We start from the raw sequence: 26,117 nt of genomic DNA on the forward strand, positions 1-26,117 counted from the left end.
CATGCCCTTTTGGAGTAACTTTGGTAGAAGCATCACTAGTGATAGGGGGAGTCCTGATGTGTGGCCTTGTAAACTGGGGAAAATTGTGATAAAATTATTTCTATTTGTGCTAAATGGGTGCTAAACACAATTTTTTTTGCTATTTTGATGACTTAAAACATACTTAAAATCTATCTATTGTGAAACACTTACATGACCTTTCCGAAGTGTAAAGAACCTAATTTCTGGAATATAAAGAAAGGAGCAGTTCCTTTTTACGTTATGCTCTCATAGCCCTTCCTAATTTATCTGCCCAAAAGCCAATTTTTCACAGTTTTCATTAATTAATGTTCTGAGCTCCACGATGCACACAGTGTACATGATGAAGAACATCTTTATATCAGGAGCTAATGTTCTGTTATCTTTCATTAGAACCTGACAAGAGATCAAGGTCAGCCAGAGTCTCAGGTTCCTAAATTCACTTTTTCACTCATTAATGACTTTAATGACATTTTTGAGAGGTGATTTAATTTCAGGAAGCCTTTAAAAGGGTTCAGGTTTCAATAAAAACAAGGGAAGAAGCAGAGCAATATTTTAATCTGCCTTTTCTCCAGGTTTAGCTTTTTATATCTACTGTATGAGATTATTGAGAGCAGCGTGACACAGTACAGAACACACTGTACAATATTTACTTCCCAAAATATTTATATCTAACAAAGAACTCTAAGCCAGAGAGACAGTGGTGAGGAAGAGTGTTCCCTGGTTCGAATCCCAGTGATGCAGCTTGCCATCAGCTGCTGGAGCCCTGAGAGAGCACAGTTGTCCTTGCTCTCTCTGGGTGGGTACAGTACAGTAGATGGCACTCTTCTTTCCCCTCATCACTCCTAGGGTGATGTGGATCAGCACAAGGCTGCGTCTGTGAGCTGATGTATCAGAACCGAGTCACTGCGCTTTCCTCCGAGCGTTAGCGCTGTGATGCTATTTAGCAACTCAGTTCAAAAAGAGGCAGAGTCTGACTTCACATGTGTTGGAGGAGGCGTGTGCTGGTCTTCTTCACCCTCCTGGTGTTGGGGGGCATCACTAGTGATAGGGGGAGGAGTCATAATGAATAGGTTGGGTAATTGGTCATGTAAATTGGGAAAAAAATAAATATATATATATATATATATATATATATATATATATATATATATATATATATATATATATATATGTACACATAGGATCTCCGGTGGATTTTGCGCTTTACAGATACTCTAAAGGGTGAACTAACACTAGGCAATCCATGCTCGATATGCTAAACTGTGCACAATTTTTTAAGATGGTCCAACAATTCTCTTTTTTTAGTGTAGGTTGTCAAATGTGCCAGAATAACTAATGTTTTGTGGACCAGAATCTTCATCCGAGTAATTTATACACTTCTATATGAAGCCCTGCTCACAATACACAAGTGTATTCTGTATTTCCACAGATCTTCTGTTGTCTTCATCTATTTGATGGAGCTACAAACACGTGTAAATAAAACACTGGGTTACAGGCTGTACTGAGAACAGTCTCTCCGTGGCCTCCACTGTATAAATCTTATTACACAGGCCTCCTACAAGCTATCATCCATAGCACAATCCCCTGAATTGGACCCCCACATGCTGCGGTGTACAATCAGCCAGGAGAAATATAAAAAACTATCTTCAAGGTTGCTGGAAAGTCACTACAAGTATCTTCTGAATCTTCTGCGGACAGAAAGTGAGGAATGGTAGAAAGAGAGAGAGGACATATACAGATAAGATGCATATGATTTAAGTTTTTCTCTTTTTGGAGGACGTGCTAGCGCTGGCTAATGCTGGCTAGCGGGTCCAGAGGGCGGCTAAAAAAGCCCCATAACTGATTTCACTACCCTACCGCTATTTATAGTCTATATATACCATAAAATAAAAAATAAATCTGCTGCAAAAATGAATTTCAAAGCATTAAAATGGACACAGATGTCACCCCACATCTGCTGAGCTGAAGTTTACTGCATTTCACGTATATTTCACGTAGGCATCCTACTACATCTGTTGCAGAGTACTGTGATTTTCACATTTATAAGGTTAAGTAATTTTGTCAAAATTCATCAGTGCGCTTTAAAATACTGTGAATAAATTCTTATGTGTGAATTCTATCAGTCAGGTATTAAGGAGCAGTAAAGCCACTTCACTGAAGTACAGAGTTATACAGGAGATTCAGTTTAGTTCTCCAGCACTGAGACTGGAGCAGCATTAGCATTAGCTGCTAACCACAACCTCATTGTTGTGATTCACTGCTCTAATCACTGACCTCGCAGACTCCCTGACGCCCAATGAGGCGAAAGCTCGGGTCAGTGAAGCTCCTGACTGAAGCATCACTAGTGATGGGGGAGTTCTAATGAATAGGTTGGGTAATTGGTTGTGTAAAATTGGGGAGAAAAGAAAAGAAGGAAAGAAATTGAAATAAAATGAAAAGAAAAAAATATATATATTTACATAGGATCTCCGGGGAATTTTGCGTTTAAGAGAGACGCTAAGGGAATACTCACACTAGTAAATCCGTGCTCGACATGCTGAACCGTGTACAATTTTTTAAGATGCTCCAGCAATTCTCTTTTTTTCAGTGTAAGTTATATAATATAATAATAAGAAATATAATTGGGCCTCCGTTTACTAAACCACTAAAAGGAGAGCTTTCCTGTAGGTTCATTTTGTTCAGGAGTCAGAAAGCAGCAGAGCATAAAACTCTTAGCAGAAGATCCCAGGTTGAGGTTGAGAAACTGTAGAAAACTGGTAAGCTGGCTTTACGATACTAACCAAATGATTCTATAAGGCGAGGATAATGTTGAATATAAATTTAATCCAGCATAGCCTTAAACTCTCTGCCAACTTTCATACTATTTCCACTAAAACTGTCAGAACAGGAGATTCTCTGCACAGATGGGTGAATAAAAGAAGTGGAATATGTCAGAACGCAGATGTGTGTTTAAGTGAATGTGAGTGTAGCTCAGTCTGAACAGGATTTAAAGGTTTTCGTCGGGAGTTTTTGAGGGTCTCTGATTTGATAACTCCGGGGGAGGGGATGATTTACCTAATGGAGACAGAGCTCCCTGTAAGCCGCTAAAGTGGGTTGTAATGCACCTTGGTGAGTGTGGTGCTGTTCCTAATGAGATTACTCTACAGGCTTAGAGAGATAGAACCGAGAGGAACACCAGCATGATTTACATGCCTTACAGGATCAATTAGAGGCACGGCTTTAGCAGCTAATTACTCAACAGAGACATAAACTCTGCTGCTGAAATTCATTTTGAAGCATCGAAAATCAACAGGGAGCTAAATGTCAGAGAGCGAGACGGGCCTGAGACAGAGACAGAGACAGAGACAGGGGGTGGAACAGATACGAGAGGAACTGCGCTGACCTCTCCAAGTGATTAAAAAGGTACGTCTGGATGTGAAACTGAATAAATGGCAGGAACTGAACCTACACGGCTAATTACTGTCGAATGTTAGCCAGTGCCTCTTCTCTGCTCCACCACAGACCTGAAAAATAACTGTAGTTCATCATAGATACATACAGCCTCATCCTCTGTGTCCTCTGCTGTACAGGGGTTGGACAATGAAACGAGACTTGAGATGAAATGAGACGTATAGATTATAGAGATTATATCTGTCCAGTATCATTTATTTGACTTCAGTCCTGAATATACTATGGAAGCCCATTCTGGCCACCAAAAAAAATTAAAAAATCCAGCACATTTTTTTAATTGTTATTAAGTAAACTGCTATCTCATTATTTTGAGAAAGTAAGTCATTACTTTGAGATCCTATCTCAATATTGTGAGATAGTAAGTCATTATTTTGAGATACTAATTCATTATTTTGAGATTGAAAAACATTTTTTTTTCCCAAAAGCAAACACACTCGCTATCTCAAAATAATGACTTAATATCTCAAAATAATGAGATAGTGTCTCAAAATAATGACTTACTATCTCAGAATATTAAGATAGTATCTCAAAATATTGACGTAGTATCTTACAATAATGTCTTGCTATCTTAAAATAATGACTTAGTATCTCAAAATCATGACTTACCATCTCAAAATAATGACTCAAAAAAATGCGCGGCAGTGGACCAATAGCTATTTTATTATTTTATTAAAGGCGAGGAGACGAAACTCAGAGATGTGCGTCCGGACGGGACTAAAATTACTGGAGGAGCACGGAGTTCAGAGAAAAACATGATCGTTCTGGACGGTGAAGAGTAACTGTTTATTACACTTTAGGTGTATTGACAAATATCTTTCAGTTATGATTACTTATCTTAGTATCTATAACTACATAATCATTGTGTGAAACCTTGTATTTTATATGCATTAACCAATACTCACCTTACATTTGATCATTTTTACTCACAGTGTATTTTACACGCATTTATATAGAAGATTAACTAATAATCACAATATATCCTTTACATATATAGTAAAACATTGTTTGATCAGGCATGTGACTAACACAGACTTTATTATGACAAATTAACCCACACGATACATAAGGCGTTTACTAACACATAGGGTCTATTGTATGGCGGTCTAACCACGCGCCACTAACACATTAACATATAACATATGAGATCTATTGTGAGACTCGTGTAGCTCATGCTTGAAGCATTTCGTTTTATCTGCATGTCTCTGACTAACGGCCATCAATCATCAGCTAGTGCACTCTGGATGAACTAAGTTGATACAAAGGAGGCTTCGGGATGAACAGTGCGGCCTTTCTCTCTGTGCGTGCAAAGTCCTTCACCTACCAAAGCGGGAGGAGGACGCGCGCACATAGGGAGGGTGGCACTGTCTAATTACTGGAACAATATCACACTGTCCGGCTGGACACAATCAAGGCCAAACACTAGTGGTCCGGTCAGACACGTGAAACTTGAGCACTAACACGTGAGAATATGCCTACTAACATGAGATGATTTTAGCAACGCCTCATCAGCAGGCTTCACGTCATTTGGGGTATAAACATGGAGTCAGATCAGAGGGGGGTCAGAACTTCTACTGGGACGGCTGTTAACTGTCTTGTATGTATTGGTTCTCCTGAATTCAGTAATAAATGCTTGGTTTGCTTTCAACTTCACTCCACCTGTCTACGACTCTCTATCAAACGAACACGTAGGGGAGTTGTACCCCGGACGAGAGGTGGGGGTTAACCCACCTTTCATTTTTTTCTACAACAACGGGAATAAAATCACAGAGCTTAAGTTTACTATACAGCTACAAGGTACAGTATCAGTAGATAGTGCACCTGATAACCTGATAACCTGGCAGCTGTGGAATCATTCTAAATAAATGGGAACAGGAGCTGCTGGAACAGGAAAGAGTTAAGAGAAAATCAAATCCAGGCCTTTTTACTGCGTCTTTGTTTTTCATTTCATTTTCCTGCTGGCAGGGGACAGTGTAATAACCTGAGAGATGTGGAGGAATTTCTTGCGCTTTAAGTTGGCGCCGCGTTTTGTGGCCCAAAGCCAGTCTTTTATTGCTCTTTCGCTGGTCGTTCCCCTCAGTGCTCAGTCACCGGCTTATCAGGTGCTGCTGTCAGACGGCTTTTTAAAAATGACCCAGAGAAAGAGAGAAATGAGAGGAGTTAGAGGAGGAGAGAGCGAAGGGAAAAGAAAGAGAGAGAGAGAGAGAGAGGGTGATGCTGGTCCTCCTCCATGCCGGTTGTCAGCGGTGTGAAACAGTATTAAGGGAAGGATATTAATTCTCTTCAACCCATTTCCTTTTGATACGTTTCTGCATGGTGCGAACATGAAAAAGGCTTGAATAAATCATTGTCCTTGAGCGGCGTGGATGTAATGTGCACCGCCTACATGCATGATGTAACAGCGGTCAATATACTCTTCTTCTCGCTTACTCTCTTATTCATATTGTCTGTTTGATAAGGACGAGAGACGAATAAGAGAAGACACCGTGCATCATTATTAGATTTATCAGATTATTAGATAGATTAGACCGTATTAGGCGCACCGGATTATAAACCGCATTTTAAGAGACGATATAAGGAGCTTCATATAATTAAGCAGGTCTCACTCATCGGTGCTGGTTTGGGATAGCTAAACTAGTCAAGTAAAGTTAAGGAAAGCTAAGCAAAAGCTAAGTAAACAAAACTGTAATTCTTAAAAAAAAAAAAAAACATTCTCTTTTAAAGTCAAACTAGTGCTGGATGTTAATCTACACAGATTTATCTTCTAAAAAAATCTGTTAATTTTGTTGAGTAAAGCACTTCTGTTTATTTAGAGTGAGCTCAGATTTTCAATTTTCTCCAGCACTAAGGCCGGAGCATTAGCATTAGCATTAGTGCAACACACTACCAGGAACCCTGAGGGAAGAATTTAAGGATTTTAAGTGCATCTTATAGTGCAAAAAATATGGTATTAGATTGTGTTTACTGTGTTGATAAGGTCTGGTAGTGAAATGTTCTCGGGACAGCAGGACTGAATCACATTTTACGATGTGAAACTCGTAATGAGCTCTGAGCTGGGATTTTACGGCACGTTTACACAGCGCTGAGTCGCCATCATTGCAGTGGGGCTTTGGGATGCAAACTCACCACAGGCTGATTTAAATGAGAACGCTTGGCAGTACACTGTGTACTGTGGAGAGATTCACAGTGGGGCTAAAGCACTGCCACTGTGATCAGGAGATCGCTGGTTTGAATCCTGGTCATGCAGCTTGCCATCAGCTGCCGGAGCCCTGAGAGAGCACAGTTGCTCTTGCTCTCTCTGGGTGGGTACAGTAAAGTAGACGGCGCTCTCTCTTTCCACTCATCACTCCCAGGGTGATGTGGATCAGCACAAGGCTGCGTCTGTGAGCTGATGTATCAGAACCGAGTTGCTGCGCTTTCCTCACAGGCATTTCTTTCGTAAAAAAGACGTAAAAAAAAGTTGGAATGAAGTACAGTATGAATTCTGTATGTACTGATGTACTTTTATTTTCCAGCAGGACTTGGCACACTGCCAAAAGTACTGATTGGTCTTATATAATATTCTAATTTTCTGAGACGCTGATTTTTGTTTTTTTTTAATTAGCTGTAAGCCGTAATCATCACCAATAAAAAAAAGAAATAAACGCTTATTAAAATAGATCACTCTGTGTGTTTAATACATCTATATAATATATGAGTTTCACATTTTGAACTGATTTACTGAATTAAAAGTAACTTTTCAATTATTTTAATGATATTAATTTTTTTCTGTGCATTGCAGACAGAAAAAAGCATTCTTACATTTTTGTTCCATTATGTATAATATATATATATTATGAAAATATGACGCCTATTTAATATTAATGACACTTGGACACGACATGGCCCAATCTACGGATCATTAAATTGATCAATACTGCCCTCGTGTGGTACTCTGCTCATGGAACCCAGCCAAAATCCACACTCATTCCGTCAGTTTCTGAGAATACTGTCATTTTAAGTCTTTCAAAAAATGACATTTTATTTGTTTTAAAAAATGCATCACATTTTCCATTTTGTTGTAGTTTCTTCTGTAATATATTAGTAGATACAGCTTTTACAGAGCCATTTCACTCTAAACCATATTTTTTTAATTAATAAAATATTAATAACAGTCCTGTTTAAAATTATTAAAATCTTTCCTAACCTTTAAAAATGCATTTATTGTTATTTCGGCCTCTGCAGCTCGTCTCAGGTTCCTCTGTGCTGTAGGCGAGGATGACGTTTCGATGTTTCTGTGTCCTTTGGTATGCAGATGCTCATAATATGCAAATCATTCAATCAATCAATGATAATGTAATAATACCACCCCCCTGCTGACGTCCAATCATCTGCATCTGCATCATCTGTGTGTCACCGCTATCAGAGGCACACTGCTTGTGCTCTTAGTGCCCAAAGCAGTCCTCCAGGTGGACAGTCATTTCTGGTTAAGAGTATGTTGTGTGTGATTGGCTGACGCTTCTTGCTGGTGTGTGTTGGGTGTAAATCAATGTGTAGAATCTGAATGTAATGCATGAATAGGTGTCTTAAAAGGTTCTTTATAAGTGTATCATCCCCATCATCATCATCATTATTATTATTATTATCATCATAATAATGGTCCAAACTCATGGTCTTTATCTACTAAATCACAGTTTAACACTGATAAATGAATGGTTCAGTTACATTTTCTCATATCCAACACTTGAATTATTATTTTTAAGACCATATAATTCATTTTTTTTCCAGTTATATCACTTCTTCTCTCATTATAATTAGTCTTTGTTTTGATGTCCAATGTCAGACACATTTCTGCAGCAAAATAAAGCAGATAATACACACGCATTTTATCAGCACAGCAGGAAAACAGCAGGGGTTTAAACACGGAGAGCATTGATTGGCTCTGACTGTGAGGAACTATAACTAAAAAACAAACAAACTGAAAATGGCATCCTGAATACGATTCCAAAACATTTAAAAATGCCTTTTTATTGTTATAATAATATACAAAAACAAAAGGTGACAGAATGAGAGAAACATTTACAAATGAATAACTTTTATATCCATATTCAGTCCGTCTGAGTTCGAGTTAAACACAGGTAAAGGTAAAGGTCAGCAGAGCTTTCTGAAGACCAGAGCTGTGACGCTATTACCAGTAACTCCACCAAACTGGAAACGGGGAGTGGGAAGCTCCTGCAGCAACTCCAAACCTGAAAGATAGATAATAGAATAAAATATACTAGTGCATCTAAATATATATATATATATATATATATATATATATCATTGAAAAGTTACTTTATTACAGTAATTCAGTTGAAAATGTGAAACTCATATATTATATAGATGTATTAAACACAGAGTGATCTATTTTAAGCGTTTATTTCTTTTACTGTTGAAGATTATGGTTTACAGCCAATTAAAACCCAAAAATCAGTGTCTCAAAAATTCGAATATTATAAAAGACCAATTGGTACTTTTGGCAGTATTGTGGGCAGTGTGCCAAGTCCTGCTTGAAAATGAAATGCACATCTCCATAAAAGTTGTCAGCAGATGACATGTCTCTCCAAACCATCACTGATTTTCTGAAACACTGATTTTATTATTTATTTATTTTATTGGCTGTAATGCATAATCATAATCATCAACAATAAATAAATAAACGCTTAAAATAGATCACTCTGTGTTTAATACATCTATATAATATATATGAGCTTCACATTTTGAACTGAATTACTGTAATAAAATAACTTTTCAATGCTATTCAAGATTTTTGTAAGTAATGAGAGATTCTGGACTTTTTCTAATCAGGGTATCTACAGGAATGAAGAAATTAAATTTAAGAGGTTTTTAAGACATTTGAATACCAAAAATGCCATTTTAAATACATTTTATACCCTAAATATGGTTTTGTCTTTTCTAAAAAAACACATACTTAATAATTACTAAAACTGTGTTACTGTACCCGGGCTAAAGATCTCCAGCAGCTGCTCTTTGGTCCAGTTACAGGAGGTAATGATAAAGTGACCCTGTGGTTTCAGGACGGTCGTTAGTGAGGAGACGTACTGAAGCTTTGCTGCATTTTGGCCATCAGGATTCAAGCTAATGGCGTCAAACGTGCCCTTATCTATACATACATCAAAATCTTTCAGCTCAGCGCTGGGGTTCAGAAAATCCTGCTCCTGTTAGAAAAAAAAGGGAAAAAATAGAATAATCAGACACTGAATACAAAAAAAAGTATCCCTGGCATTAAAGAAGAGCCGAAATTCACACCCAGACAGAAAAACAATCTCGATTTTACATTTTCTTTGAGATTTCTTCATATTGATTCTCCTAGGGAGATGTGGATCAGCACAAGGCTGCATCTGTGAGCTGATGTATCAGAACCAAGTCGCTGTAATGCTACTCTTACAAGCTATTCTCTTGTACAAATCCCTAAAAAAGCATTTTCTTCACCTTTTTTAAAAGAGTCAAAACAATTACGCATTAAACTTCAACCCTGTCTAGAAATTCTACGATATATAAATAAAAATTCTTACCTGAACTTTAATATTAACCAAGCCCTCTTCATCCAGAATATTTCTTGTGAGCTCTATCGATGCATTTGAATAGTCTATGCCCGTGAGATTATCAAAACCCTCTTTTGCCTAAAAGAAAATAAATAAATAAAAAAAATGATTATTATTATTATTATTATTATTATTATTCCATAAACATAAATACAAAATGATAAACACTTATACACACCAGTTCAACTAGGAATACTCCATTTCCTGTGCCAATGTCCAGAATAGCAGCATTTTTAGGTATGTTCTGTTTCACCATCCATTTAAGAACTCTGTGCATACTTCCCTGCCCAAACCTGAACGCAGAAAAAAGAGAAGCAACAGCTAAAAGAACTTTCCTACTAAAGATTATCCTTGAATTAAAGTAGCTTTGATGTAATATTCAGTTTCTTCATGAGCATTAATTTACAGAAAAGCAAGTAGGGCTGCAACTAATGATTATTTTGGCAGTCGACTAGGCTGACGATTATTATTTCGATTAGTTGATTAGTCAACGATTATTTCTGCCACCTCTAAAAATGATATAAACAACAGAACATGAGGTAATATTGCGGTACTGTTATAAATTAGCGATTAGTCGACAGTGATATTTGTAGTCGACAAATTTAAACAATCGACATTCTCGATTATATCAACTAATTATTGCAACCCTTTATTATTCTCTGACTACAACTTAATTATCTCATTCCCCACGCATTAGGATCTCATTCTCACGCCTTATTAAGTCGTGGCCACTCATTTTTTTTTTTTTTAACATGATGTCACTATAGGGGCTTCACCATATTTTTACGTTGAGATAAAAGAAGTAAAGTGATGGCCGAATGACGAAGCCTGATGAAAAACTGACCCTGGTTCTGAAGGACCCACATTTTTTATTTTACTTCTAACACAAAACCTTTAATAAGGAAATTAAAAAATTACTACACAGCTTGCACTCTTTTTAGGTTGTTTGTGAAGAATTTATGATTTTTTGCATAGAATGGGAGTGTTCACAATTAAATATAATATTGTTAATAATTGTGTGTTTTTGCTTGGGGCCCACAAATACCTTGAAACGGCGCTGTGTGTGTGAGGAAATATATATATATATATATATTTTTTTTTTTTTTACCATATTTCTCCAACATCTCCAATGTCTTTATAAGTCTGGAGCTCCCTCTTGTAGGCATCATCCCAACTAATAGCAAAACAGAATTATCAATCATGATTAGTTAAGACCTGTCTGTAACAGATAACAGTTTACCCTGTAATAGAAACCCTGTTAAATGAATAAATTTTAATAAAATATATTCTTTATTCTCTATAAAAGACATTTAAAGCGATTTAACCCTTTAAACGCAGAGAGTTACCCAGTCAAATAATAACACCGGGCTGAAAACAGTAGAGTTTAGGGTATGTTGATATGAAAATGAGCTTATTAATGATTTATTAAGAACAACATTAACCGGTAATGAGAGTCTGTGTGTGATAATAACTCACTATTCTTTAGTTCCGAGTTTAGAGGCAGTAAAATCACTCTCCTGCTCTGCACGCGGCTCCTGCGCAGCCATGGCAGCTGCTAAACATCAAACATGGCGCTCTACACCGATACCTTTCAAAATAAAAGCCACGACAAGCGCAGTAATAATAATAATAAGAAGAAGAAGTTGTGGCCACGACTTAATTATGTAATTCACATGCTTTAATTATCTCGTTCACACGCATTTAAATCTCATTCCTACAATTAATTATCTCATTCCCACACATTAGAACCATTTTAAGCAACAAAAAAAATTGTCATCAGTTTTTTAACTTTTTAATGAAATTTGATTATGTCTCAAGTTGGTCTTACATTTCACGTTCTACGTTCTGTGGTTCATAGCCTTAATTAGTCATGGCCACGCACTAGAATCCTGTTCGCATGCCTTAATAAGTCATGGCCACACATTAGGATCTCATTCCACTCCACAAGTTGTGGCCATGCCTTAATAAGTTGTGGCCATGCATTATGATTTCGCTCCCTTAATACCTTAATTGCCTCGTTCCCACACATTAAGTTCTCATTTCCAAGCCTTAATGACCACGATTTAGTTAATGTGTTCCCATGCCTTAATATGTCATGGCCACAACTTAATTATCAACTAATTAATTATATAAAAAAATAAGGATCTCATTCCCACGCTCTTAATAAGTCGTGGCCACACATTAGGATCTCGTTACCACACGTTAATAAGTTGTGGCCACTCCTTAGAATCTGGTTCCCACGCCTTAATAAGTTGTGGCCATGTCTCAAAAAACGTGCCTACTCATTATTTTTTTTCTTCGTACACAGTTCAGTTTTATGTTCTGTGTTTTAAGTTCACGTACAGTGTCCTGTTCTTATTATCAGCTAATAAATAGACCAGGAGCTTCTGAAGCTAAAAACAGCAATAATTATGAGTTGTTATTATTATTAATAGTAAAATACAGGGTTATTATTTTTTATTAATAAAATAATACAGAGATTTAATTAATGTTCAGTAATCAGTAGTGTGGGCTGAACTGATCTGAACTAACCAGGACAGGAGGAGGAGCGCAGTGCATTGTGGGAGCGGCGGGTATGTTTCCATCATGGCGGCCTCGATTTCGGGCTACACCTTCAGTTCTGTGTGTTATCACAGCGCCAACAGCAACTCCGACCACGTAAGTACACGGCGGGTCCGCCCGGGCTCTCGGGCGCGGGTTCGGGGGGTGAAGTGTCAGAGAGACGGGTCGGTTCGGGTCTCCGGGCGGGGTCTGTGCGCGGTGTCCTCCTGCTCCGGGCTAGCGGCGGGCTAACTCCAGCAGCACTCCGGAGAGAGGGCGATGACAGCGGGCTAACCGGCCGCTCGGCTAGCGCTGAGTCCGGCCCTGAGTCCGCCTGAGCGGCCGGTTACACCTCACCCCGCGGTCCCTCAGCGCGGAGCTTCATTTATACAGGAGCTGAGTGTTTGTTTAAACAGGTCTGAGTGTTGTCTTGTTCAGAAAACGCCCTAAATTAAAGAAACGCTAGCCTTTTTTAGTTAGTTAACGTTAGCTAGTTTTAGCTGGTGTTCTGTCCAATTGTGCTACCTTGCCAAATCGTGCTACCCTAGTGTAGCTATAAATATTTATATTTAACTCTATACATTTAAACAAAATATTTATAGTTTTTATTGTACGGTCATGAAAAATCTGGAAAAGTCATGGAATTAAAAAATAGAAATTTCCAGGCCTGGATAAATAAAAATTTGGAAAAATAAAAAAACACCTAGAAAGTTTTGAAAAAAAAGTCATGAAAATTAGGTCTACAGACCTTTTGTATTTTTGTTAATTCAGTAATTTATCCATACACAATGCAGCTCTCAGGACCTGATTGTGTGTGAACATTTTATCTGATTTATTTGAGACCTTCAATATTATATAAATTTTGATTATAATTTTAGTTGATTTTTGGTTTTATTATCCATGTCTGCCCTGATGTTTTATAAATCGTATGGTCATGAAAATTGAAAACCTTGGAAATTTACTGCTTAAAACGTGTATGGACCCTGAAAGAAAACAGAAAATAGTAGTATATGTTTCCAGTATATTTTGGTAGCATAAATCACTGTATCATGGTTGGTGAAGTTATGGCAGTGAGAGGTCATTTTTGTAAATAATAATTATTGTATTTATTAGTATTAGTGTTAATTTCCATTTACACTTTTGTGCGGTGACGCACGAAAGCACAAAAAAACAAGAAACATGTTTATTATATATAAAAACACGAAACACGAAAAATAATTAAAAAGTGTAGGTCAACGGCGCATGCGCACAGCCGCTAAGTAGCACGTATCGATGGGGTAGCACATCTCGACACAACACCGGCTAACTTGTTTGTGCACTAACTAGTTTCATAGCTGTTAGCTAGCGTTATAGAGTGTTATCATCTCATGGCTAAGACTCTGAAACGCCAAGAGTGCTTAAATTGCTTTTTAAAGGTAGAAAAAAGGATTTAAAACACTTAAATGAAGCTTTTTTTTAAGTGGCTTTTATATTTTAAGCCCTGTCATAGTCGACATATAGACAGACAGACAGATAGCACTGACTGATACAGACAGATACACAAGGAAGTAGATTAAACTCACTTTGACTCACTGGAGTCTAGATCAGGTTATGTTGTGAAATCTGGTCTAGCTAATTATATATACACCTCTGAAAAAAAAAATAAGAGACCAGTTTCTCTGATTTTGCAATTTATAGGTTTATGTTTGAGTAAAATGAACATTGTTGTTTTATTCTATAAACTACAGACAACATTTCTCCCAAATTCCAAATAAAAATATTCTCATTTAGAGCATTTATTTACAGAAAATGAGAAATGGCTGAAATAACAAAAAAAGATGCAGAGCTTTCAGACCTCAAATAATGCAAAGAAAACAAGTTCATATTCATAAAGTTTTAAGAGTTCAGAAATAATCAATATTTGGTGGAATAACCCTGGTTGGTTTTTAATCACAGTTTTTTTTATGCATCTTGGCAGCATGTTCTCCTCCACCAGTCTTACACACTGCTTTTGGATAACTTTATGCTGCTTTACTCCTGGTGTAAAAATTCAAGCAGTTCAGTTTGGTGGTTTGATGGTTTGTGATCATCCATCTTCCTCTTGATTATATTCCAGAGGTTTTTAATTTGGTAAAAAAAAAATTCCAGAGCTGTTGTAAAATTAAACATATGATACACTTGATTTATAGCCATAACAGATATTGTTGTTAAGATTTATTGGCTCTGTGTGATTTAAAGGTCCTGTATTTAGACTTATGCAGATGCTAATCTAAGAAGGACCCAGCCAGCTAAATAAAAGCTGTAAGGATCACCCAAGAAGAAGAAAGATCAATATTTAAGACAGAAGAATCTGCTGAATTGAGCTGGGCTTTGCCAGGTAGGCAAACAAGAGAGGCACACCTGTTAGGACAAAAATGCAGCTCTACCAGATCACCTGTGATGAAACTGGCCTTGTTTGAAACTTGCTCTATCATTAGTGTGACAGGTGCTGAGTAGCTCATTGATGTCACTCACTATAAATAATACTTAAACTCCCTGAATAGCACTTTTAAACACATTGACATTTGATATTTTGCTGTATTTTTAAAGAGGTACTTTTGCCATTTTCAGCCTTTATTTATTTGTTAAGATTTTAAGGATTCATTTATTGATGGAGCTTAAAGTGAATATTTTATTCCATTCTTTTGCAACTTCAATATTAGCACACCTGAAGAAATATGAGAATTTAAAGTAAACCTTAATGACATCTATTTGCAGAGCAAATTTACCTCTTTTACCTTTTGCACCTTCTAGAAAAAATTGTCAAAATGTGATCTGAACTAAGCACTCAATACCACTAAAAGCTAGCTTACCTACCTCTTAAAGGATGATGTTAAATGAAACAGTGATGCATGTTTTCTGGTGCAACAGATTTTTTTGTTTGTTTTTTCTTAAATTGTTTTATAGATTTTGCTTAAAATTGTCGATTAATCAGTTGTATTTATGCCATTTAAAAATCTTTTCCCCATTTGTATCGCAAATACAAATATTTTGAATATGTTGATTGATATTATACCCTGAAATATTGTGTCATATCACCAACCCTAATTATCACATTAGGGTACTACTTTTTTTATTTTTTATTTTTACTGATTTGATCAAAAGAAAAATTCACACTGTTCTCATTTCCCATTATATATCTACTAGAGACAGATTATATCTGTACAGTATAATTTATTTTACTTTAATCCTGGATATATGGAGATATTTTGAGGAGTGCATTATTATTATTAGTATCATGACATTCCGGGATCATTGACTTCTGTTACAAATCTGATAAAATTCTTGTATTTTTTAATATCTCAGTTAGTGGTGTGCCATATCATATATTATATGCAATAATACAATTTAATAATCATTTTTTGCAGTTGTGTATTCTTTAAATATTTTAGTAAATTCAGTGTTTTGTTATATAGTCAAGAATATCATTATCACAAAAATACCATGAAATGGTATATTTTTATTTTAGGGCCATATCGCCCACCCTTACCCATTTCCAGGCTGTTTATTTTTTATTATTTTATTAATAGTGATTATTCTGTGTTTTTATGTGTTTTTTCAGGAGGGATTCCTGTTGGGAGAAGTGAGACAAGAAGAAACATTAAGCATAAGTGATTCTCAGATTAGCAGTTCAGAGTTCCTCCACATCGTAGGTAAGTGTCTTGTTTTGCTGTTGATGAAAACATGGCGACACCTCTGTTCCTTACTAGTGTTGCATGGTGCTAGGTGGTTTTTCACGATTAATTTGGTTAATTTGAAAGTGTTTATCTGTTTTACCCTGGGTATTTTCTAAATATTGCACTCAGTCAGAGGAGTGAAGATCTCCAGTGATTATTTGTGGATAATAATAATAATAAAAATAATAAACAATAATAATTCCTCCTTCAAAGTTTCTTCTGTGACTTGTTTAGTGCGTTATTTCTTTTTAAGTTTTAGTTATAAACAACATATTGAATCATTGGTTCACTCAATGAGTTGACTCAACACAAAGCGCTTGAACATCAAATGCATATCTTTTTTTTTTTTTTATTATTTATTTATTTATTTATATATTTATTCTCAGTGGAAAAAATTTGAAGATACATTTTTGTAGGCCATAATCGCCCAGCACTAGTGTCGCATAATGAGCCCTATAATCCAGTGCGCCTTAAGTATGGAAATAGACCAGACAATAGATGTTTATTGATAGTGAGCCATATATATATATATATATGCAAAAAATATGGTAAGTAGATAAATCAGTTTTGGTTTTGTTTTATATAGAACAAAGTAGAATAGAATACAGCATCCATGTTTTCTACAAACAATGTTTTTACTGATAAGAAAGGTGCGATGCATCCAAAGCATACCTTTCTCAAATCCTCCAATTTTAAAAAATTCAGATACTTAAAAGCAAGAGGGTGACCAACCTAACACTGTTAAAAATAAAATAATAATAATAGTAATAATAATAATAATAATAATAATAATAATAATAATAATAATAATAAATAAATAGTAAAATCTAAAGGAGGGATGCCCTTATTTATCTTCTGAAGTGAATAGAATTAAAAATCCATGTCTATAAAATATAGATTAAAATCTAAATGGTTTTACATAGTTTCATCATAAAATGAAATGTCTTTTTGATCATTTTTATGTTCTGTTTGTTTTTCAGAGGTCCATAACCATGAGCCGTGTGCACAGCTGTTTAGGTAAGAGTGTTGGACACTACTGAAGTTAGGAAAGACGTTGCAGCGCATTTATTTTACATTGTTTAAGGAAGTGTAGAGTTTTTATTATATTATATATTATCTCTTAGATCAACTTTCCCTCCTCCTGAGTCCCCATGTTGTGACACAGTTGCATCATCCTTTACCTTTCTATTGTAATGATGTTAATTTCATCATAGTTTGACAGTTCTTTTATTGATTGCACTCGGTTGCTGTAATACTTTCCTTTCTTTAGACTAGAACTCTACTATGAATATTAAAATGGAGATTGAATATTCAACTTTGTAAAGGTTTAAGTTTTAAAGGCACAGCAGAAACACTGCATGTGATTTGTCTTAACTTGGATCCTGAAGGCCAGAGTGATTATAAAGTTCTTTGTTTTTGAGGTTTTTGGTGTAAACAGATATCCTTTTGTATGTTTCAGCTTTTATGACTACGCAGGTAAAGTCAATGAAGAAAATCTCAACAGAATCCTCAAAGACAGAAGAAAAGTAAGCTGTGCTGCTTCCAGTGTTCAGACTGTCAAACTGTCATATTGTTATGTGTGCCTTAAAAAAATATATATATGTTTTTGTAATCATGGAGCAGTGTTAAAAACATGCAAACTGAAGTGAGCAAGCCAGAGACAGGTAATTTGATCAGAGTTGGATTTCCCAAACTTATCTTTAGCATTAAATTCTTCTTAAATGGTTGAGATTTTGTATAGCACATTTATACCTCCTTTATGTAAGAAAATTACTACATCCTTTTAGAGTGATGTCACTGTGGCTGTCCATTAGGGGTGGGCGATATAATAATCGTAAAATAATATCACAATATTTCATGGTATTAAAGTAAAATAAATGATTCTAGACAGATATAATCTGTCTCTAGTAGATTTAAAGCTCTGGAAAAAATGAAGACTATAAACTACAGAAAACATTTCTCCCAAATTCCAAATAAAAATATTCTCATTTAGAGCATTTATTTACAGAAAATGAGAAATGACTGAAATAACAAAAAAGATGCAGAGCTTTCAGACCTCAAATAAGGCAAAGAAAACAAGTTCATATTCATAAAGTTTTAAGAGTTCAGAAATAATCAATATTTGGTGGAATAATAATCCTGGGTTTTAATCAATTATGCATCTTGGCATCATGTTCTCCTCCACCAGTCTTACACACTGCTTTTGGATAACTTTATGCTGCTTTACTCCTGGTGCAAAAATTAATTCAAGCAGTTCAGTTTGGTGGTTTGATGGTTTGTGATCATCCATCTTCCTCTTGATTATATTCCAGAGGTTTTCAATTTGGTAAAATCAAAGGAACAGCTGTATTATATATTTCAGGGTATAATATTCTTCACGATTTTCATAATTTTTGGCAATATTATTGCGTACGATACGTTATGACACGCCCCTTTTCTCCATCATCTGTCCTTTACATTGGCATGGATTTACAGCAGTACTGTACACCCACTAAAGGGCAGTTCAGAGTTATGAACTCTATGTAATTGGCTGTAATAAAGGCTGTAATAAAGGCTGTAATAAAGGCTGTAATAAATGTAATTTCCACTCCTGACTCGTCTGTAATCATTTCTCTGTATTTCTGTGTAGAATGTTATCGGCTGGTACCGGTTCCGCAGGAACACACAGCAGCAGATGTCGTTCAGGGAGCAGGTGATACACAAACAGCTCACCAACATATTAGGCATCCCAGATCTCGTCTTCCTCCTCTTCAGCTTCATCTCTACAGCCAATAGCTCAACACATGCACTGGAGTACGTCCTCTTCAGGCCCAACAGAAGGTGAGGCTATTTTCACCTCCTCATTATTTAATATTACATAAGATATTATAAAATACTAGGGCTGGATTCTAATGCTCACATCTGTATCTTTATTTTAACTTTAGTTTTTAACTTTAAACTACAGTATTAACTTAGTGTGATGCTAACATGCTCTGAGGCTGAAAACACAGTAGTTACATAATAATAGGAATCACACAAAACAGATATGATTGCACAAACCCAATGAAGAAATATGGTATTTTTCACACTATAAGGAGCATTTAAAATCCTTTAATTTTCCCAAAAATTGCATTAATTTTGAAGAGTTCTATTTAACCAATCAACCAATTTATTTTTGTTATCAGGAGTTTCAGTTTAGCTCTCCAACAGTATTATCAGCCTGTAGCCTGCTGCTAACCCCAGCTAGCACTGCTGGAGCAGCATTAGCATTACCCGCTAAACGTGCTAAAAGGATATCAGACTGTAGCCTGCACATTTACTGCTTGCTTATATCGCCCTGGCTTAACAGAACATTCAGGGTTTCTCGGTGTAGCGCTGTCGGGTGGCATTAGCTGCTAACTGTGGCTAGCGCTAGCGGTTAGCCGCTTATGCTTATGCTGCTGCACCCAGCCTTAGTGGAAATCTGGAAATCTAAGCTTACTGTAAATAAACAGAAGTGCTTTACTCACCCAAATAAACATATGTTTAATATATATATATATATATATATATATATATATATATATATATATATATATTTTTTTTTTTTTTTTTTTTTTTTTTTTTTTTTTTTTTTTTTTTTTTTTAGCAGGTATAACCAGAGGATATCTTTGAGCATCCCAAACCTGGGAAACACCAGTCAGCAGGAATATAAAGTCTCCTCTGTCCCCAATACCTCCAAGAACTATGCCAGTGTTATTAAAGAACATGGGTAAATATGTATTTTTATTTATTTTAAGATAAACAAACATTTATTATAAGATTCCCAGTATTATATATGTTTTTAAACTCAGTTTAGGCTCAGTTTCGAAAAGAAAGTCCCTGCATCTTAAAGAATTTTGAGTTTGTGGATTGTAGATATCTCAATACAGTATAGACTTTCAAAAACACATGAGAATGCTTCATTTAGTGTTGTGCAGTGTTGTACGCCCACTGTTTTAACTACATTAAGAGTAACCTTTTCTTTTATTTAAACACATTTAAATATATCGCTCTGCTTACAGTATAAAATATATTGTGATATATATTGAATCATAAACCCTGTATTGTTTTATAATCATTTTTTATTTTATTTTATATTCTTGCACACCAGCTAAAAGCTTGTGAAATATTATAAAGCTTTCCCTTGTATTAGTGCAGTTGTTGATGATTTTTTTAATCTGTTGTGTTTTGTTAATGTATAGGGCAGAGTTTTTTGATAAGGATGGAGTGATTAAAGATATTCGAGCCATTTTCCAGGTGTACAGCGCTCTTCAGGATAAGGTGCAGGTGAGTCACATGCACACATGCTGTCAGTCAGAGATTTGAAAAGCATGCACTGAATGCTGAAATACACCTATAAGATATTCTTGATAAGATAGATATCTAAGAAAATGCTGTACCTGACATGAAAGATGTTCACATTTGCATATAAAAGCCCCTTTTTTATTCCAGTGTTGATCCGTTTCTCACACTCGTCTAACAGTGATCCAGCGTCAGTGGTCTTTGATCGATGTCTCTTCAAATTTATCTCGGTGCTACATCTAGGCCTGTCATGATAAGATTTTTTGGTGGATATATTATCTCAGGAATTAAAGTCTGTTAAATGACATTGACATAATAATAACAGAATAGCATAAAAAAAGCAATTAAACACTTTTTTTAAAGACAATAAAATTCAATTTTAATTAATTTTTTATTATAATAAATTTGGGAAGTATATCATTATTTTTTCACCTACTTTAGTCCACACTGTGTGTATGGAGTCACAGTTATTGAAGCGTAACTGGCTAAAATATTGTTCATTGTTATATAAGTGCATTTTATTTATATATATATATATATATATATATATATGTGTGTGTGTGCATTTATTGTACGATAAATCGGTATCGCAATTATTGTGACAGGCCTAGCTACATTATAACATGTTGATCTGTTATGGATGGACGTGATTGGTTGTGAGAGATCTCTGAAACGCTGCTTCTGCTGTTTGTCTCCTGGGTCTGCAGGCGGTCTGCGCTGAGGTGGATCAAAGTGAGCGAGTTAAAGAGAAAATCCAGGAGGAAGTAAAAAAGCTGAAAGAGGAGATCAGTCTCAGGAAACGCATCACTGCTGCAGAGGAGAGGAGTACGTATTCATTTATTTTTTCTTTATCTTTCACTTCTTTTTATGGTTTATTTAGTTATTTTTTTATGGGTCTCATATAGAACTGCTACTAAATCAGCTAAAATATTTGATAGAAATTTGATAGATATTTATTTTTTTCATTTTGGACACTTAAATACAGTAATACAGTTAAAAACATGATTAAACTCAGATCTATCCATCCTGTCTTTTTGATTCATGATTTGATATACAGTGGTGTAAAAAAGTAATTGATCCCACACCCATATAGATTTCTTTAGTTTTTGCTTTTTTTAATAACTCGCATTTTGAATATGTGGTTATTTAAGGATATTTAATATAAAATGATAACCTTAGTGCTTATAAAAAGCTGTTTTTAAATTATAATTTCATTTATGAAGGCGAAAAAACTGGCCCTGTGTATTTGTAAGCGTATATATAGATGGAAATTTATCTTGAATTTTCGTATTGATTGATTCTACTGATTTAACTGATTTATTTTCCACCTTTTTACTTTATAATATATATATATATATAAATATATTGTTTGTTTTTCTAGGACACCAGGAGTCGCTGAACACAGAGAATCACTCTCTGCAGGACGACTCAGCTCTGTCGGATTCTTCTTCTCCCCCCTCTCTGACCCGCGTGCTTCTCCAGAGTCCTCCGCTGGAGGTCAGCCTGGACTGGCCCCCGAACTCAACAGCCCTGCCCCTTTACCCCGCGGCCCCGGCCCCGCCCCCGGCCCCGCCCAGCGCCATCCTGCTGCCCCGGCCGCAAGCAGTCGGGTCCCCCGGGCACCCCTCCCCCGGCCTGGGCCTGGGAAACGGGGACGGCTCCAGCTCGGATTCCCTCAACCGGCAGGCCATCGGGCAGGAGGACCAGCTGGAGGAGGAGGAGGAGGAGGAGGATGAAGACGAGGACAGTAGCGAATATGAGAACCTGGTTAGCGAGAGGCTTCAGTCCCCCTCGCTGACGGACACTGCTGTTTCTTTAGGACGTCCGGCCGCTCTCTGGCCCGACGGGGACACCCACAGCTCCGGCGGCTCGTCCTGATCCGACCCAACGCCCAAAAAATCGCTATCGGACAGAATTAGGCATTATTATTATTATTATTATTATTACTGTTCGCTGAGAACAGAGACGACGAGAGGAAGGAGACGACCAGGGACGCTCTGGAAAACATGCAGGAAGACGTAGTAAAAGAGGAAGAAGAAGAAGAAGAGGAAAAGTCTGCAGAGACTCACCTGGTCCTCCTCCCTCTTCGTTTCTCTCCTCTCTCACCTCCTTTTCTGTCCGAGAACAGAGGCTCCACCCCGCTTACTGATTATTATTATTATTATTATTGACATTGCTACGAATCTAGATCATCCAATTACTACACCATTTACCTCTTGCACTATTTCTGCCTTGTTTTGATCTGCATTCAAGTAGAAAAAGTAAAAAGCAAAGGGAACGATGTCTTCTGCGGCCTTCAAACTCTCATCTCTGTGAGCTTAATCCATGACTGTTCTTCTCCCTGTTTTACTTCACAAATCTTACAGACCAAAAACACACAAAAAAAGAGAGAGAGAGAGAGGAACTGTCTGATCTGAGGATAAAAGTGCTTTAACTGCACTCTCACACTCGCACTCTCCCGAGTCGTGAAAAATGAACAGTTTCTTTTTTTGTTTTGTTTTATTTGCTTTTCAGTATCAGTCGTTTTCTGTTCAGTCAAACAAATAGAGGGACTTTTATTATGAAAACCAAGAACATCAACATCATCATCATCAAAAAAAAAAAAACCAGTTATAGTTCTACATTGTTCTGGTCATTTCTATGTATGTGTTCATCTCCTTTGATTAGGATGCTTATATTATTTTTCCAATACAAATCAAATTAACGGTGTCACTCAGCTTGAATAAGAACATGAGGTTTACTCTTCAAACGTGCAGATTGAGATTGACATTGAGATGAGTAAATTACTGTCTTTAAAATCCCCTGATCTCAAGTTTCTGTTATAAATGTAGAGGAAAAACACCAAGGCTTTACAAATCTTTCAGTCTTAAAGGAGAACTCTGGTGTAAAATGTACTTTTATTGTAGTAAAACTTGATAAAAGTTCTTATCTTTAATGAATAACACACCTCCGTAGAGCTCTGACATTTAAAACGAGGCATTAATAACTTAAAAAGTGCAGAAGAAGATTATTAAACACTACTGTTTACATACCATAACGCTACTAGCTTCAGCTCCGAGTGCAGCCATTACTGTACTGATAATGACATAGACATATATATATATGCATAGACTCCACATAGTGTAGCAGCCTGAATAACGGTGTAAAAAGTGATTTATCAGGGTAAATTATGCCCTCTATCTCCCAGTCTGAAGGGTGTTTGTTGGACGAACTGTTGAAATTTCTGGATCTCTGAACGCTGTGGGAGAACGGAGGTGTGCTATTCATCAAATATAAGAACTTTTTATCATGTTTTACTACAACAAAAGTACATTTTACACCAGAGTTCTGCTTTAAGCCCTATCTGGATGGGATTAGTTACTTAGGGGGTTCTCTTTGGGGTATTTTTCAATTTTCTCTTTAATGGGGGTTTTTAATCCTCTGTGATTTTATTCCTGTCCAGAACGACCATGTACATTATGTATTTTTTTTCAGACGTCCTTTGAGGAAAGAAAATACAGGCTGAAGTCTCCTCGTCTGTAATAAAATAATAAAATAGCTATTTGTCCACTGCCATGCACCGTAATAACTGTACATTTTGGGCGCGCAGCGGTTTCCACGGAGATCCACGTTAAAAAACACAACAGCGAGTGGAAATGGAGGAGCTACTGAACCCCAAGATGTCACGTGACCGAGAAAGCCTAAACAAAACTCACTGGTCCTCCTGTTTTTACAGTTCAGATGCAGGAGTTTCATCACTAAAGAGTAGAAGAAGTGTGAAATATTGTTCTCAGAAACTAATCCCGTCCAGGTTTAGAGCTTGTTACCACTTTCCTGATTCCATCTCTACGTCCCTGCCCTCATTGCTTTCGCACAAATAGACACAAAAGCTCTTTTTTGTCAAAGCAATGCTGCGGTGGTGGATTTGTCCTGCTGGTCATTCAGTTACTAAGTGATTCTTTAAAAGTGGGATTGAAAGGTTGGTAATCTGCTGTCTGAACTTTAAAGTCCAACTTGACCCAGATTTACTTCTCTTACTTACAGAACATAAGGCTTTTTCTTTCATTTATTAAGGTGAAACTGGGGCAATTGCTTTTTTTATCATTAATCTTATTTCTCCAAAAGTTATACTTGAAGGTTTGTTTTGTTTTGCTCTACTTTTTGACTTGGGAATATATGTCTTAAAGGGAGACGCCACAACAAAAAGAAAAAAAAACCTACCATATTTTTCGCACTATAAGGCGCACCAGATTATAAGGCACATTATGTGACACTAGTAAGGAACAGGGGAGTCGCCATGTTTTCCTTCTAATTCAGCAGTAAAGATAAGCTAAGTTAACAAAACTGTAATTCTTAAAAAAAATTATTTTAAAGTCAAGTGAGAGCTAGATGTTAATCTACACAGATTTCTCTCCTGAGAACTGTTCATTTGGGTGAGTAAGGCTCTTCTGTTTATTTACAGTAAGCTTAGATTTCCAGATTTACACTAAGGCTGGGTGCAGCAGCATTAGCATTAGCATTAATGCCGCCCAACAGCGCTACACTGAGGAACCCGGAGTGTTCTGGTAAACCAGGGTGATATTAGTTAGCGGTTTGTCCCACATAGCTTGTTTTAACACAGTAAACACGCAGACTACGGCGATTAGCAGCTAATGCTAATACTGCTAAACTGAACTAAACTGAAACTCCTGTATATCTCTGTACTTCAGTGGAGTAGCTTTACTGCTCCTTAATACCAGACTGATAGAATTCATACCGCTAGCAGTTAGCCGCTAATGCTCCTGCCTTAGTGTAAATATGAAAAGCTAAGCTTACTGTAAATAAGTAACGTGGGCTGATCAAATAGAAGTTAAAATAGAACATTTCGTCCTAGGGGGAATAATTGTCACACAAAAAAACGTGTGCAGAGTATCATGAAAAGAGCACCATTCCATCTGTTAAGCATGGGGGTGGATGGATTCAAATATCAGCAAATTCACACTGGATGGTTTTTCAGTATATATACCATGCATATAGAATACACACAAGTGGAAATTAAATATGCGAATAGACCTTTTAAACAGCAAGTTCCATTTGCAAGAAAGAACGGCATCAATCTAAACAGCATCACTTATCAACCTTTACTTTAGGACCTTTTCTATATTTTATTGTATTAAATATTTGGTAATATTATTATTATCAGAGCAGTTGTGTTTTATAACTGGAAAATTTGGAAAAAAAAGGTATTTTTGCTTAAAATTATTGTCATTATTAACTATAAAACTATTACTTTGAAAGTCAGATGATCTTTTACCAGCTTGTTTTTCAGGAGCTGCAGTTAAAATTCTCTCCAGATGATGGCAGACTTTACTGAGTTTTCCACTTTCAGTTTTAGGATGAACTTTTAGTTTCAGGGTTAGTTTTATAGGTTTTTTAGACAACAAAGCATCCGTTGTTTAACATAAACTTGGTTTAGATCTCAGATCTAATTAGCAAGAAATATAAAATATACATGAACCACATTAAAGAGGGAATAAATAACTATTTATTTATTTTATTTTCAGTT

General features: G+C 36.3%; 2 protein-coding genes across 4 annotated transcripts; one reads left to right on the forward strand and one right to left on the reverse strand.

Moving 5' to 3' along the window:
• Window positions 1-8,444: 8,444 nt before the first annotated feature.
• eef1akmt2 (EEF1A lysine methyltransferase 2) lies at window positions 8,445-11,660 on the reverse strand. 2 transcript variants are annotated; one of them, XM_007255088.4, is made up of 6 exons: window positions 11,532-11,660; window positions 11,164-11,229; window positions 10,234-10,348; window positions 10,026-10,133; window positions 9,452-9,668; window positions 8,445-8,696 (listed from the first exon to the last, which is right to left on the reverse strand). In XM_007255088.4, exons 1-6 carry the CDS (start codon window positions 11,600-11,602, stop codon window positions 8,599-8,601), a joined length of 675 nt encoding a protein of 224 aa, XP_007255150.2. In that variant the 5' UTR covers window positions 11,603-11,660; the 3' UTR covers window positions 8,445-8,598. The 2 variants fall into 2 exon arrangements, with proteins under 2 accessions (XP_007255150.2, XP_049319411.1); XM_049463454.1 differs by lacking the exon at window positions 11,164-11,229 and having other exon boundaries at window positions 11,532-11,621.
• Window positions 11,661-12,602: 942 nt separating this feature from the next.
• abraxas2 (abraxas 2, BRISC complex subunit) lies at window positions 12,603-24,575 on the forward strand. 2 transcript variants are annotated; one of them, XM_049463449.1, is made up of 9 exons: window positions 12,603-12,713; window positions 16,177-16,267; window positions 17,272-17,308; window positions 17,751-17,817; window positions 18,921-19,111; window positions 19,899-20,021; window positions 20,494-20,578; window positions 21,301-21,418; window positions 21,975-24,575. In XM_049463449.1, the coding sequence occupies exons 1-9, from the start codon at window positions 12,642-12,644 to the stop codon at window positions 22,469-22,471; spliced, it is 1,281 nt and encodes a 426-aa protein (XP_049319406.1). In that variant the 5' UTR covers window positions 12,603-12,641; the 3' UTR covers window positions 22,472-24,575. The 2 variants fall into 2 exon arrangements, with proteins under 2 accessions (XP_049319406.1, XP_049319407.1); XM_049463450.1 differs by having other exon boundaries at window positions 19,902-20,021.
• The last annotated feature ends 1,542 nt before the right edge of the window (window positions 24,576-26,117 follow it).

This window comes from Astyanax mexicanus, chromosome 14 (genome assembly GCF_023375975.1).
Source record: "Astyanax mexicanus isolate ESR-SI-001 chromosome 14, AstMex3_surface, whole genome shotgun sequence".
Taxonomy (NCBI): Eukaryota; Metazoa; Chordata; class Actinopteri; order Characiformes; family Acestrorhamphidae; genus Astyanax; species Astyanax mexicanus.

Bases quoted from the DNA above. Each gene is read 5' to 3' on its own strand.
- eef1akmt2 (XM_007255088.4), bottom strand. From the start codon at position 11,602: ATGGCTGCGCAGGAGCCGCGTGCAGAGCAGGAGAGTGATTTTACTGCC. The intron at 10,349-11,163 runs GTAAAAAAAAAA...TTCTGCGTTCAG, and splicing joins GGAGATGTTGGAGAAATATG to GTTTGGGCAGGGAAGTATGC. The intron at 8,697-9,451 runs GTACAGTAACAC...TCTATCTTTCAG, and splicing joins GCTGGAGATCTTTAGCCCGG to GTTTGGAGTTGCTGCAGGAG.
- abraxas2 (XM_049463449.1), top strand. From the start codon at position 12,642: ATGGCGGCCTCGATTTCGGGCTACACCTTCAGTTCTGTGTGTTATCAC. The intron at 20,022-20,493 runs GTAAATATGTAT...GTTAATGTATAG, and splicing joins AGTGTTATTAAAGAACATGG to GGCAGAGTTTTTTGATAAGG. The intron at 20,579-21,300 runs GTGAGTCACATG...CTGGGTCTGCAG, and splicing joins CTCTTCAGGATAAGGTGCAG to GCGGTCTGCGCTGAGGTGGA.